At 37.1% G+C, this 14,526-nt stretch overlaps 2 protein-coding genes across 3 annotated transcripts in view; one reads left to right on the top strand and one right to left on the bottom strand.

The window, feature by feature from the left end:
* Positions 1 to 3,625, bottom strand: part of LOC145935548 (caspase-1-like) — a 35,728-nt gene extending 32,103 nt beyond the window's left edge. The window contains exon 1 of one of the 2 annotated variants that reach the window (XM_083037011.1): positions 3,429 to 3,625. In XM_083037011.1, coding sequence (XP_082893137.1) covers positions 3,429 to 3,556 — 128 coding nt within the window. In that variant the 5' untranslated portion in view covers positions 3,557 to 3,625. The remainder of the gene's footprint in view (positions 1 to 3,428) is intronic. The other variant, XM_083037010.1, reaches the window with a different exon arrangement.
* The window catches only part of LOC145935545 (alkaline phosphatase), a 182,000-nt gene that overhangs the window by 118,111 nt on the left and 49,363 nt on the right, over positions 1 to 14,526 (top strand). The window contains exons 3-4 of the mRNA XM_083037007.1: positions 6,454 to 6,628; positions 13,620 to 13,798. Of these exons, the coding sequence (XP_082893133.1) occupies positions 6,454 to 6,628; positions 13,620 to 13,798 (354 nt within the window). The remainder of the gene's footprint in view (positions 1 to 6,453; positions 6,629 to 13,619; positions 13,799 to 14,526) is intronic.

The raw sequence follows: 14,526 nt of genomic DNA, 5'->3' as shown, positions 1-14,526 counted from the left end.
AAGAAAATTTGACCCCCTCCCCCAAAATACTTTACCTACATAATTTAGGGATGGCTCCTAACTTCCGTTCTTTGTACGATTATATATATCTATATCTTTGCGCGGAGAAGACGAGAAAGCACAGTCGGTATCGCGTAATTACGCGCATCAACCTCGTAATACGCTTCGCACAAACATGAATACAGTACGCGACGTCACGAACGGAATAAATGCCACCGGTATTTAGTAGCAACGTCTCCGCGTACAGTCAGTGTAATTAGGCGGCAGCTAGCTGCTGAATCTCAACTTGAAGACAGTCGCCGGTAAATGGATGGTCCGGCGCGATGCGAGAGACAAAATAAAAGAGGTGGACGACGACGAGTGAAAAAGGGAGGAAAAAGGGAAGAGAGAAAGAGAAAGGGAGGTAGAGAAACGAGCGTTTCCGGTACGTTTTGCCTCTTTGCAGCCGGTATTCTGGAAAAATATTAAAGCGTTTCTCTTCTTAAGGCGAACGCGGAGCAAAGAGGCACCTTTTCCTCCCTTGGAAAAGTGCAACCCGGTCCGTTTCGTATACTTTCCGCTCACGTGCTCTTACGCAGACGGATGTTTAGAGATCATACCGCGATCGCACAATTTAATTTCAACTTAGATCGCGATTGAAAGAGAGAGAGAGCGAGAGGGAGGAGCTTCCGCGACGCTTTATCGGGCGAGATGGGGCTTTTCGCGGCTCTCGCCAACTTTCGAGTCGAGAGTTGCCGCGATTACGGCCGCACCGGAAAATAAACCGGCGCTATTGTAGAGGATGACGCGAGGTGATGCGAGGGTTGAACCTGAATGGGGTGCCGTAAACCTCTGGACCTTTAAACTTTGTGCGCGAGGGATTTAAGCGCGCGCCTCTTAAAAGTTCTAAATTGCTGAAATTACAAACGTATATAAAAAATCGCATCGGTGATTAAATTTATATATCCTCTCGATTGTGTGAGAAAGTATAGTTGCGAGATTACTTATAAGATTATATTTATATCGAATATAATCATGTCTCTCTCTCTGTGTATAAAAAGAAAATAAACGTTTCGACTCGAAACACAATTAATCGTAGATTAAATAAATTACGAGTACTGTAATATTCTTTCCGAGAGCTGAGGAAATTGCGCTGCCTTTTTATTCATAGACTGTTGGGCCAATTTTCCTCTTCTCCTGTTTGAGAGAAAAGTAATTCCTTAATTCTTTACAGTTATTCTTTCTGACGAATCAATATACTCTCTACCGACAAGGAGCTATTTGCTTCTTGAATATACCGAGAATTACCAAACATTCTGTATGCTGTATATGCGTGCCATTAGTCAGGACACATACCGGAATGACAAAGCAATACTCGCGACGTTTTGTCTGCGACAAATGACACATGTGTAGCGATGAATATGTGTTATGTGCACACATACAGAATTCCCGTCCGAAATATACGTTTCAGTGTGCGTTCTACTCGTATATATAAATGTAGCTCGTATTATCATGGTTTTGTCGAAACGCTTTTACTTTATTGCCGTTAGATTGATGATGCAGAAATTTTTTATCTTGCACACCACATTGCATCCCTCACCCCATTTTAATCCGAAAGAGTACATATAACAAAATTCAGCAACAGTACGAGCTTTAGAATTTTCTTTTCTGTTAAAAAGTTGTATAAAAAAACATACAAAAAATATTATACATATTAATTATATATATTAAATAATTATAAATATATTAACAAATACATTTAAAAAAATATATTTATAATTATTTTTTTCAAACAAAAATATATTTTAAAAATTATAAATATATTTTAAAACTGAAGTTCATAGATATATTGTACGCTACATTTGTACGTAGAATTAATTTCGTTAAGAATCGCATCAGCAAAAAAAGTGCGATACATCGAAGTGATCAAATCTTCAAAAGTGTAGGGTTGAAGAGAAAAAATAAAAATAGAAAACGCAATAGTCATCAATGAGGAGCTCTCGTACACTGTTGGATACAATGAGAAAATGACACAGGCATGCTCACACATACAACATACACACAGTCGGCACAAACACTCCAAATATGCCGGGAACAGGACTAGCCGGGAGAGAAGGGAATACAGAACGGATGTGACAAAACCACGGTTGGGCGCTTACGAACTAGTCATAAACGTGGTGAGCCGGTGGCCATTACGAGACAAATGTTCGTCGTGGGAGAAGTGAGTTACCGGCATTATACTACGGACTCGCGGCGGCATTTACTTTGACCTCTAAAACATTTTGCGCCTAACAGAGATCCTCTCTCACCCCCAGATCCCGACCGCACACAACACAACCGGTATTATGAATATAAATTTCCTCCTCCTGCCCGCAGCCTCTACTCTGGTATCCGACAATTGCATCCACCGTACGTTATATGCGCGGCTGCAACAATAATCGCGTCAGAGAACCACCGAATATCGTTTTTACGTGGGCACGCGAGATCTCGATAAAAGGAGGAACAAATTATCGCGTCAATCGCTTTTATTTTTGTACGAGATTTTGCGATAAAGAAAAAGAAAAAATAATACTCTATCTTGAGTAGATAAAGACACTTTGAAATGCGTTTCTCTTATCACGCGTGCGATAATCTCGATTAAAACGTCAGTCATTATCGAAAGGTGATCTTTGTTTGCGAGAAATAACAATGAATTATGATGAAATGAAAGTCTTAAAGCGAGAGATATTGCATTGTTTTTGTATTGAAAAGTGATACTTTTGTTTTTTTTTGTTTTTTTTATAAAAAACAGTACAGAGTTGGAAAAATAAATATTGCGAGAGAGAGAACCATACGTTATACAATATGTAGGGTATATAGAATATACATATGAATGCCACAGTAATATTTAATTTATGCTGAGTGAAGGATGAATTAAAATAAAAAAAATAGAAATAAAATAAAAAGCAAAATAAAAAAAATACAAATTTTAATAAGACTCGCATTTATATTTGCGAATAAAACACAAGATAACAAAATACGTTAAACAATCGAGGAAGTTGCAGCGAGTTTTCAAAAATGTCAAAACATCTCTATCGTTCAACAGTTAGCTAATTATATTTCTCTACCAACGATGTAGAAAAACAAACCAAGGAGGGAACACAATTATCTCTTTCTGAGATACTTTATTAGACGTAAAAAAATTAACTATTGCGAAATAAAGCAAGTAAAAAAAAAAAAAAAAATATGAACAGCATCGCGAAAAATTCTTGCAAAATAAAAGGAAATTATATATAAATTTAGCTTTTTGCTCCAACGCTCTGAAAGAAAAAATACACAAGAGGAAGCGTAAAATGACTCCGAGAAGGCCTTTAGCGCCATTCGCGCGTGTTTACTTCTCCAACACCTCGATATATCTCGAGGCTCTCTATCGGCCTTTATATGACGTGATATGACCGAGTGATGCTTACCTTGCTTTCCTGAACGGCCATCCGTCCGGCACGCTCCATCGCGACGTGTCCGGTACATCCGAGACATCTTGCTGCCGAACATCGTTCCGCTCGCAATCAGCGATGCACCCTGCGTTGTCCGTCTCCATCCGTGATGTCCCCGCCGAATATTTCTCCTTTAACGATCCCACGATCTGCGGTTCACCGCCGCTCGTTCTCACCTGCGGTTCGAGAGAGAGATAGGTTTCGGAGGACGCGCTTCGTATTTCAAATTTATCTTATCGACGTGCCTCGTCGCGGAAACGCCCGATAAAAGCGTCGCCGGCGATAATGCCAGCATGATAATCTATAATCTATAGCATCTCCGTGCCTATCGAAAGCGTTTAACCCTGCCCCGATATCGCTGCATAACGCATACCGTTGCACGGATTTCGGATATCGGGGCTCGCTTTTTGCGACATCGCGCCTCTCAGGATACCGTGAAAACGCCCCGGTCACGTGTATATCTGTGAACGGCAATGCGTGGCACACGAGGGAAATTTTGGTACCTTGTCGCCCGATGGATTTTTTAAATATCAATCGTATGCGAGAGATGTATTAGCGTTTGTCGCATTCGATGACATCTCGACATGCTAATAAAAATAATAATTCACGTTAATACTTTAATGTTTTACGAAAACTGAAGTAGACGTTTTGACTTATTTTATACGGATAAATAAATGGAAATCACATACAAGACATATAAATATCTAAATTATATTTGCTTGACACTAATGAAAGTAAACTTCTTTTTTCCGTGTATATTATATATATACAATTTGTTATAATTATAATATATAATATATGATTTATAATATTGTTAATACATAATTATTAATTATTAAAAGTATTAATAATTAATTTTAAGTATTAATTTTTATTCAATTAATCAACTATTAAATAATAAAAATATATTGGATTTTACATATATGTGTAATAGTTCGAAAATGAATGTCAATTATGTTAAAATTTGAAAGGTTTCAATCTCGTTTAAAATTTTATCTGTTATTTAACTTTCATACGTTAATGGAGCGTATAATTCGTATTGTCATTAATATCATTGCGGTTTTAAAAATGTTACGATTTCTCATATTCCTTATTATACAATATTTTCTCTCTAATCGTTGAAATAGGAAAATCGTCGATTAAATCTCGAATATGCGCGAGACGTGGAAAAATCCATCCAACTATAAAATTTCAAGAACGCGAAATATCTCTCGCAGGCAATTTTTTCTCTCTTCTTTTTTGCCGAGACATCACGTCTTCCGCTTTTCTATCGTCTTTTCTGTCGTCAAAGATCAACAATCGCGTTTTGTCCTCCCTTCTTCTCGCAGTTTTATACCGAGAATATCGGATGAACGTAACATACATATGTGTGTGTGTGTATGTGTTTTGTGTTTGCCTGACATACACGAGAGAGTCCTACATTTCGGGTGTATTCTACTTCTACCGCCACTTGGCGATCGACCGTGTCGTACGATTTCTGCGGTTAATCCACAATCCGGTATTTGAATTGACGATGCATGGCTTTCAATATGATAATGACGAGTGTGCTTTATGGGTGTTCTTGCGCGAGCGGGAATCGACATTTCCCAGCCGATGTTGTCGGGGAAATCGTCGTCTGGTCGTTCCCAAGTAGGGAAACGCACACTTGAGCGAATCAATCGGCTCCCTACGGAGGAAGGAAGGGATATATACGTACGTACAAGCGAACAAGAAGAAAACTACCGGATATCGGCAGTATTTTACGCAACAGCGCCGTTCTCGAATAGTATCGGGATTTATATGCGCGAATCTGGGTCAATTATTATGACGCTTAATCGATCTATAACAAATGAAGCGAAAGAACGAACTTAATAAAATTTCATTAAGTTCGTTTATTAAATAAAAGTTTTCTTTTGGTCACAAAAACCATAGACAGCGATATATCATCATATCTGGGGCGAATAATTAAGATAGAATAAATTTCCTCGCGTTTGTTATCTTCTGCGCGTGTGTAATATTTTTTTTTATCGATAAAAATTCATATCGAAATATCGTTCGAAATATTCGCGTCATAAGTCGACGTTTTCGTTAATTTTCCGCGAAATATGAGAAATACGCGATTTTCATATTCGCGTCAGCAGTAATAGAGTACAGCTGTCGTTTCCGCAAAAGAGGCGGGTTCGAGACGAACGAGCCGAAGGAAAATGTCCCATTTGCTCTCTCTCTCGTTGCAGTGCTTATTCTAGGTGCGACGTACGGTTTCTAGCGTTTTCCCTCGCGCGTTCTTCGATCCCCGACATCCCCGTCAACCTGTTACCCGTGGAAAATCGCCAGTCATGACACATTGTCGCGGTGTCCACTTACGTGAGAATTTCTCTTTACCTTAGCATCTTATCATTCCTACCTCGATGTTCCTGACGTTGCGGGACTTGATGTATGGTATTGGTTATTTACGTGACCGCGGTTATATTAACCGCGAATAAGCAACGGAATTGCGGCGCCTTGAATGATATAGAGTATGCAGTATAAGATATATCGCGGCTGAAATCTGCCTGAATTCGGAAGGACTCGTGAGTTAAGTGTCGGGTTTTCTCATTAACAGCCACGAAATTGAGTGAGAAATTCAACGTTCTGAGATTCTTGTAAACTTTTCTCCCTTTTTCTCGTTTTTCTAGATTTATTTTTCTAGGTTTAAAGCAGCTGCCATGAACCACAATGAATGACAAAATGACAAATAATCTTAAAAGCTTCCGCGTTAAAAGCGATCGAATTTCGAGAGTGTATTTGCAACTAGAGTCTCGCGAATATAAACAGGTAACAAAGTCGTATTTTTTTATTTGTATTTTTAAATTGAACCCTATGTTAACAGAATTTTTAAAAAACGTGTAAGATATAATTAATTGAGAAATTTTTTTTTACAAAAATATAATAAAAGCGTTTCTCGAGTCACGAATCCGTATTAAATGGTCGTAATTCGATTACGCGAAAATACGTAATTAATCGTCGTCATCTTGTTTTCCAGACGTACAACACGGATGCCCAAGTTGGCGAATCGTCGGCATGCGCGACGGCACTTCTCTGCGGAGTTAAAGCCAATTACGAGACCGTTGGTCTGGATTCGTCGGCGCGCTTCGAGAATTGTTACTCCAGTTCCGAGGCGCGCGTTCCTTCGCTTATTAATTGGGCCCAGGATCAAGGTGAGTCTCTGCACTCGATACCGTAAGGAATTAATGTTTATAGAATTGTGCTGCAAAAGAAAAGGGTATTTAGAAATTTCGCTAAATTACATCGCTGTATTTTTGAGCAACATATGCAATAGCATTTTGGTACAGAATGTTGCGATACAATAGTTTGTCAAAAATTAACAAGATGTTTCTTAACGAGAAAATGTCTAATTAAATTTAAGAAACAAAACTTGATGAACTGCTTTTAAATTAATAATGAAATCTTATCGTCTATAATTATAATTTTAAGATTAAGAACATCTTCATTTAAATTGTGTTTTTTCTAATATTAATATTTTTAAAAATATGATGGCAAATATAAGAGATAACTAATCAAAATTTGAAGAAATTATTTTAATTTTAAAAATTGAATCATATAATATATACATATATTGATTTTTTTAATGGATCAGGAATTTAAATAATAAGGGGGACACAGACTTATTATTTTATTTATTATTAGCAAATGGAATTGAAACACATATGGCTGAAAGACCATTCGTTATCGATTTGCCATTAAACAAAAGGAGGGTTGACGGATGCAGATTAATCTTTTTAATCAGATTGTTACTTCCTGCTGAAATTCATTGCGCGACATTTACGGTCCCGCGATCTCGTCATTATGAGCAAACGTAATTAATCCGCGCATACATCCAATTTGCCCGGGAACGGGCGTTAGAACGATTAAACTGCCCAAACACGGGGTCGCGCGATTAAATGCCCACCGTATATAAATTGAATTCGCGCGCATGCGGTGCACATCGTATTCTTGGCGCGCATCGGCGCTTGACCGGAAGCCGATATCTAATTTACGAGCGGCGCTAATTGCACAAGCTAGAGCGATTCGCCTAATGGGAGATTTCATGTGCTGTTTATTAACTCGCCTCGTAACGCGCGAGAATATTGCGGACGAGGCGGTGGATGTCGAACTTTCGCAGTTTCATGGCTCACGCTTCGGAAGCTTCGGGGGATGGTATAATAAAACTTGCGTGTTTACGACTTGACGCGCAAATCGTGCACTAATTAATGTACTTTTGGGAAGTAGAAATATTGGAAGAATTAATATTAATTGAAGTTCAATTATTGTGCAATCGATGCATCGATATGCACATTTTAAATTAATCAGGTTTAATTAACCTTTTGTTTAGATAAAGGATTCGATAATATGAATATTTCGTCACTAGAACTTTTTTTCATCAATCATATTTCCTATCGCGAATTAAAAAATATTATTTTTCAAAAGAGCTTAATTAAATCATTCTTTATTGCGATTATAAAAATATTGATATTAAATATATACATATTTATGAGAAAGAATATTTGCATTTCAAATAAAGACTTTGTTAAAATTAATCAAATGATTTATTTAAGATTTTATTGCATCTTTAAATAGTTTATTTTAGAAATTAAATTTTTTAAAAATTAAAATAACTTCTTTAAATAAATTTGACTAGTTGTCTCTTATATTTGCCATCATATTTTTAAAATACTAATATTAACAATTATAATATTAATATTAGAAAAAGCGCAAAAGCTTTAAATAAAGATGCTGTCAATTTTAAAATTATAATTATACGATAAGATTTTGTTATTAATTTGAAGGCAGTTTTCATCAAAATTTTATTTCTTAAATTGGCCGGTTAACTAAACATTTTTTTCATTACGAAAAATCTTGTTAATTTTCGACAAACTACTATATTACAACATTCTATATAAAAAATGCTATTATATGTATGAGAATCAAAATTTCAAAGAATTAAAAAACTAAAATATTTGAGAATTTGACGAAGAGATATACAAATTAAGGCATTGATTCTTGCGGCTAATTGTGTGTATACAAATACAATGTAATTTATATACGCGTATATCTGACAGAAGACAATAATCTCATCTCGTATACAATCAGTTTATCTACGATGTCAGAATATTCGGAATGCATATCCTGATATCGTAAAAGGAAACCTGTTCTGGTGCGTTGTATATCAAAGGCGAGGCCTCGTATTTTCGACGATGCCTTATGCATCGATGACGGGGATAGAAAATGCAATTAGAGAAAAGCGTTGTTCACGACACGACAACGTCGGACAGCAAAGCACTATCGTCGTCGTTAAACAGTGTCGTCCGCAAATTGGATAAAACGCACGATTGTATAACGAAGGCCATAATGGAGCCGGGGTTTATTACATCACTAAAACGTACGTCGTAAAACCGAAACTCTATTGCGACCGGGGTATATTATATATATATATATACGCGATATATCTCCGCGTCGCGGAGGTCTATCGCGGGGTGAATTTGTTGCGGAGGTAATTATCGGCGATGCCGTTGTAATTGCTTTAACCGCGAAATCGTAAGTTTATGAGCGGTCGTGCTGGCGATGGCGGCGAATTAACGTTACATCCCGGGAGTTACCCTCCCGCTCCTGCGAGTCATTAGTAATTGCTTACGGTTGTTTACGATGGTCGGTCACTGCAAAAAGCGATGCGCGAGCAAGCACGGTTGTAATCTGGTTGTAACGTAATTTTTTGCCCCCGCGCGCACGAGACGGTGCGCAGATGTTCGTGAGAATTTCTCTCTCTGTCCCTCCCTTGCGTTGAATAAATAATAAATAAAGAGAAATACACACCGCTGTATGTACGCATTATGAATTTGGAACGACAAGAGCGTCTCGTTAATTACGTGATATATAGATGATTATTACTTCGTTCTCACAACTTCGTTGCTTTTCAAGAGAATTAGATATTTTTCTTCACTCGCTCTTTTGAGGGGGAAAGAATATGTTATTTCCGGGACTTCTCAGTTTAATAGATTTTTTTACTAAGAAATAGAATGTCATAAACTACGATGCTCTACAATCATAGTTTTCAAGATTTAAAAATTTTATTTACTTATTTTTTTTAATATATTGACATAATTTTTGACAAGAGGTCATTTTCACAGAAATTAAAATTTTTTAATATAGCAAATGTAATTTTAATTTAACCAGAAATGGATTTGGATTAGATTATAATTTTCTCACTTTATAATAAATATATGTATACGCACACATTAAATTATTTCACCAAATATATTCTTTCTTAAATGTACGCGGAGAGAATTTTTCGTTATATTTTACGCAAAATTCACTACAAATTTTATCATGTTTGGTAATAAGCGGAAAATTACCATGCTGCGTATGCTAAAATTATCATGAGCAATTAAGTCAGATCGAAAATATTATGCTACATTATAAAATTTACATAAAATATTTTATGTGTTTATTACTTTTTCTATTCTATTTAAAATAAACTTAAAGAATCATAAGTTTTTAATATATTTTAAAATGATTGAAATTTTACTATATTTTTTTAGTAAAATTAATCAAACATTATATATTTTATTGTGTAGATATTAATATTTTTTATTGTGGTAGATATTAATCAGAGAAACTCTCATAAAATGCTTCGAAATATCATGTCCCACGACTACCACGATTTTCAGGTAAATTCTAAGAGAAAATTCTCTCTGTATATTTATAATACTATCAATTGTTGTGACGAAAATAATTGCTTTTAAAAATTGATATCTCGAAAAATATAGCTCGCAGCGCATTGCGGTTTGCGGCATTCTTTTTCTGATAAAAAATTCTATGAAAACGACCTATTAAATTGAAGAGTCCCAGAAATAACATCCTCGAAATCGGGGAATGTGCGCTCTTTTTTGCCAATTACGAACGTCACTGGTCGGATTATCGAGACCGAGCGAGAGATTTTGAGGTTTCTTCCTTACGATATTGTGCAATATGTCGCGACAGAGCCAGGTTCCCCGGTATCCACGTAACAAACAGCGGCATTGTGTTTTCAATAGTTGACACATTGCCAAGACCGACCAGCGCGGCCTGGCATATGTATGTATGCTCTCCTGAAACACGCGATGCTGTGTGTATGTACATGTACGCGCGCGGCATGAAAGGACGAGCTTGCTTCGCGATCATTAAGATGAATGGCCGGACTGATTAATCGCGCGCCGTTTGTCGTTGACACCTTTGGCTTTCCGCGCGACCACCGGCCCGTGGCTTTTTCGTTCCTCTCGTCGCCTACGTCGGCGGTTTGTCACACATTCTTCAACGCGACATCGCGACGCGAGAGATGATACACGGAACGCGGTGGAAATTCGACGTGGAACGAGCGAGAAGGAGTAGAGAATTAAAAATCGATGGCGGGATAATAGTGGAGCTATACTACTGCGCTAGGATACTCGAGAGAGAGTGAACGACAGGATTATCTATCACTCGCGGAATGGTGAAATAAGGAGAAGCGCGAGAGATTATGAAATAAAAGTTAAACGAGTAGGGGATGAAAAATAAATGGGGACGGAAAAATAATGATGGATTAACAGAGGCTATTGCAGGATTGAAAATGATGATTATTTATTACTTGAGAAATTATGTTTTTTTTTCTGAAATAAGAAATGTAAAATAAACCTTAAGAAGAGAATAAATTATATAAGATAGATGAGAATATAAAAAAGAATTTTATTTTATTTATTGTGCGTATCGATGTCTATTAATTATTGTCAAAGTTATTAACACGTGATTATAGAATATTGTAAAATAGCGATATTTCAAGTGTCATCATGGATATATTGGATTTTATATCAAATTAATAAAGTGTCCATAGCCTTTTTTATAAATCCAGAGATTCGAAACATTGTTTTCCCCGCGATATCGCGATCCAAAGATTGAGGAGCGCTTTAAAGGGGACTCGACTCGCGAAAGGGGCAAATTAGGGATGAGTAGCGGCTGTCCTCGCGACTTACTATCCATTACGGTTACGCGCATCTTGAGAGGTAAATCGAGAGTTCCTTCACTCCGAGAACTCCGAAACTCCTTGAATTATTATCTCGAATCGTGCGCAACCTAGGAATCGGACGTTTCGCCCGAGGAAGAGGGGGAAGAAAACGAATTGGAAACGGACCGCCAAAGGATCTTCGGCGAATGATTCCCCGCAGGAATATTTACGAACCTCTCGCGATCCTGATGCAGGATGTCTTCGTTTCTCTTCTCGGTGAAATTTATAGGCGCGCGTGAAAAAGATCGATCGCTGAGTTTCCTTTTTTTTTTTCGCCTGCTCTAGCGCTAGTAGCGAACGAGTTCGGTCATTCTTCGGGGTTTTTTACATTCTTCGAATATAAGTCAAGGACCGATTTTCAAAACTTTTCTTACAAAAAATCGACCGAAACGCCATCTGTTTTCACAACTTTTCAATTTGAAACTTTGGATAACTCGGCAGTTAAGCCTCAAATTAAATTCCTCTTAAAGCAAAGTGGAAGTTAACGAAGGAACAAAGTTCTGCAATAGCCTTACGCCATTATTAAAAGCTCAACCTGCCAAAATGTTTTAATTTTGCGCGAAACACAAGAGATGCAAATATAATTAAATATATACTCCGTATAACGATTTATTTTTATTCAATTTTTGCTATAAACAAGGAAATCGGGCTTTGAATCTTTGAAGATAGTGAAGAGAAAAGCGACGATAAAAGTTTTGCATGAAAATTTATATCTTATAACATTATTATAAGTCACATTAATTTCTTTTCACGCAAATAATCTAGTATTTTATCAAGTTAAATTTTATAATACAATACTCTGAGAGATAACAAAATTTTATATTTTTTAATAATTCTTTTCTAACTTTTTAATATTCTTCTTCTAATTTTATATGTATAGCGTAGAATTTTTCGTTCCGATGTAGTAAAGCTACATCACAATTCAAACGGACAATATGGTAATAATTTCAAGTCGAGATATTGAGATCAAAGGCTCCTTCGGCGTACCTTTAATGGAGGACCACGTATCATTAACTCGGGTTGATTAGCATCGAACTACCCACTAGTGCCACTCTCGTAATTACTGGCCTCCGGCAACGCGTTGCACACGTTTGCCAGAGAGCGAATCCTGCGTGCCAACTTAATTCCTTAGCTCGTTCGCGGGCTGAGGGAAATCCCCGAGACGGCTGGCAAGATTGTTGCATATGCTCCTGTAATTAAAATGCGATATCACGGGCCGAAGATCCAATTCTGCGCTCCGATTCCTCGATTGAGTTATCAAACATCACCCTCTGCCACTTTTAATCGTTAATCACCACTTTTATTCCTCGCATATGTAATTTAAATATATCTGTGAATCTCGAAGTAATATCGAGAAAAATTAATTCAGTTTAATTTAATTTAATTTAGTTATATATGTGAAAAATAATTTTGTCGAAGATATAATTATTTGTATATTCCGAATATTTCACACAGATAAATTTCGGCTTAAGTTTCTGAAGAAAGGAAGTTGGGAATATTATTTGACGAGAATATTAGTTCGTATGCGGTGAACGTTAAGCGTCCTTTGGGGAGACACCGTTTCCCGAATCTTGAAGGTTCCGAATCTTCATCGGGAGTTTAACTTCGTCTAGAGAAGAGAGATCGAGTAACCGCGACGCACAACCCAACCACATCTCGCCGTTAAACGCGGTACACTCGCTCTCACTTGATTCGACGAGATTCCCTGTGAATAATATACATCGGCCGAGTTCTCCGGTAATAATCCTTGCGCATCTCCACGAGCGATTCTCTAGTTCGACATTCTAAAATCCACTTCGCCCCCAATGAAGGATAAATCGTACTGATTCGCCTCGGGGATCGCTACTCGGGGAAATTTGTCTTCCGGGGTCTACGTCAAGTAAACCGGTGCGCGAGCTCGGCTCTCGCTTAAATGCGATAAAGTCGGACGCGGATACGGACGACCGCGAGGATCCGAAGGGGTGATTTACGAAAGCACGTAGCCGAAAACTTCCAATGGGAAACAAGAAGAGAGAGAGAGAGAGAGAGAGAGAGAGAGAGAGAGAGAGAGAGAGAAGGGGGATGGAGAAAGGAAGGAAGTGAGAAGAGTTTATCGCGAAAAGAAAATATATAATTCGATTTTTTTCTGTTCGCAGGCAAATCGACAGGGCTGGTTACAACCACCAGGGTCACACACGCCACCCCGGCGGCTCTTTATGCGCATGCAGCCAGCCGTTATTGGGAGGACGACGGCAAGGTGCCACCTGCTGCACGTACCTCCTGCAAAGACATCGCGCGTCAGCTGCTCGAGGACGAGCCCGGCCGTAACATCACCGTACGTAATAATATCCTGGGGTGTGTGTGTGTTTGCTCGTGTATGTGAGGCGAAAATGTATGGCGGTACTTTTTGCGCTTTATGTAGATTCGATGGCTATATTTCCTTGAATGCAGTCACGAAACTTGGATATTTCAGAAGCGAAAGAAATCGATATATACGTATATTTCATTTTGATACTTATGTCTTATTGCTTGTTTTATGCCTTTTTCAACGCAAACCTCGATTCTCACTTTACAATATTATTATTTATTAATATATAATATTTATATGTATACAGAGTGTATCTAAATAAGTGCGAAAAATTTTAGGAGATGATTCTTTGTCGAAAATTAAGGGGGATTTCTTATATAAACATATACTCTTATATCCTTTCCTGAGGAGTTAAAAATTAAATAGGGGTTGTTAGTTTCATCCCCTTAACGATACAGGAAGATAAAAAAAAATATTAATAAATATTCTTTTTAGTAGAAAATATCCATCAAGTTTCATTTTTTTAATTTGTCTGCAATTTGAGAAAAAAAATAAAAACTTAATTTTTACCTCCCTCTTTAGAAAAGTGTAACTCCTCAGGGAGGAATATATAAGAGTATATGTTCGACAAAGAATTATCTAAAATTTTTTGCACTTATTTAGATACATTCTGTATATTATATATTATATAATATATAAAATTAATATTTATATATTATTATATATTTATATATTAATATATTTTTAATTTTGCA

This window comes from Prenolepis imparis, unplaced genomic scaffold, assembly GCF_030444845.1.
Source record: "Prenolepis imparis isolate NDT839.2.m4 unplaced genomic scaffold, iyPreImpa1.0 SCAF_4, whole genome shotgun sequence".
NCBI classification, from domain to species: Eukaryota; Metazoa; Arthropoda; class Insecta; order Hymenoptera; family Formicidae; genus Prenolepis; species Prenolepis imparis.
This window is presented reverse-complemented; position numbering and strand designations above follow the sequence as displayed.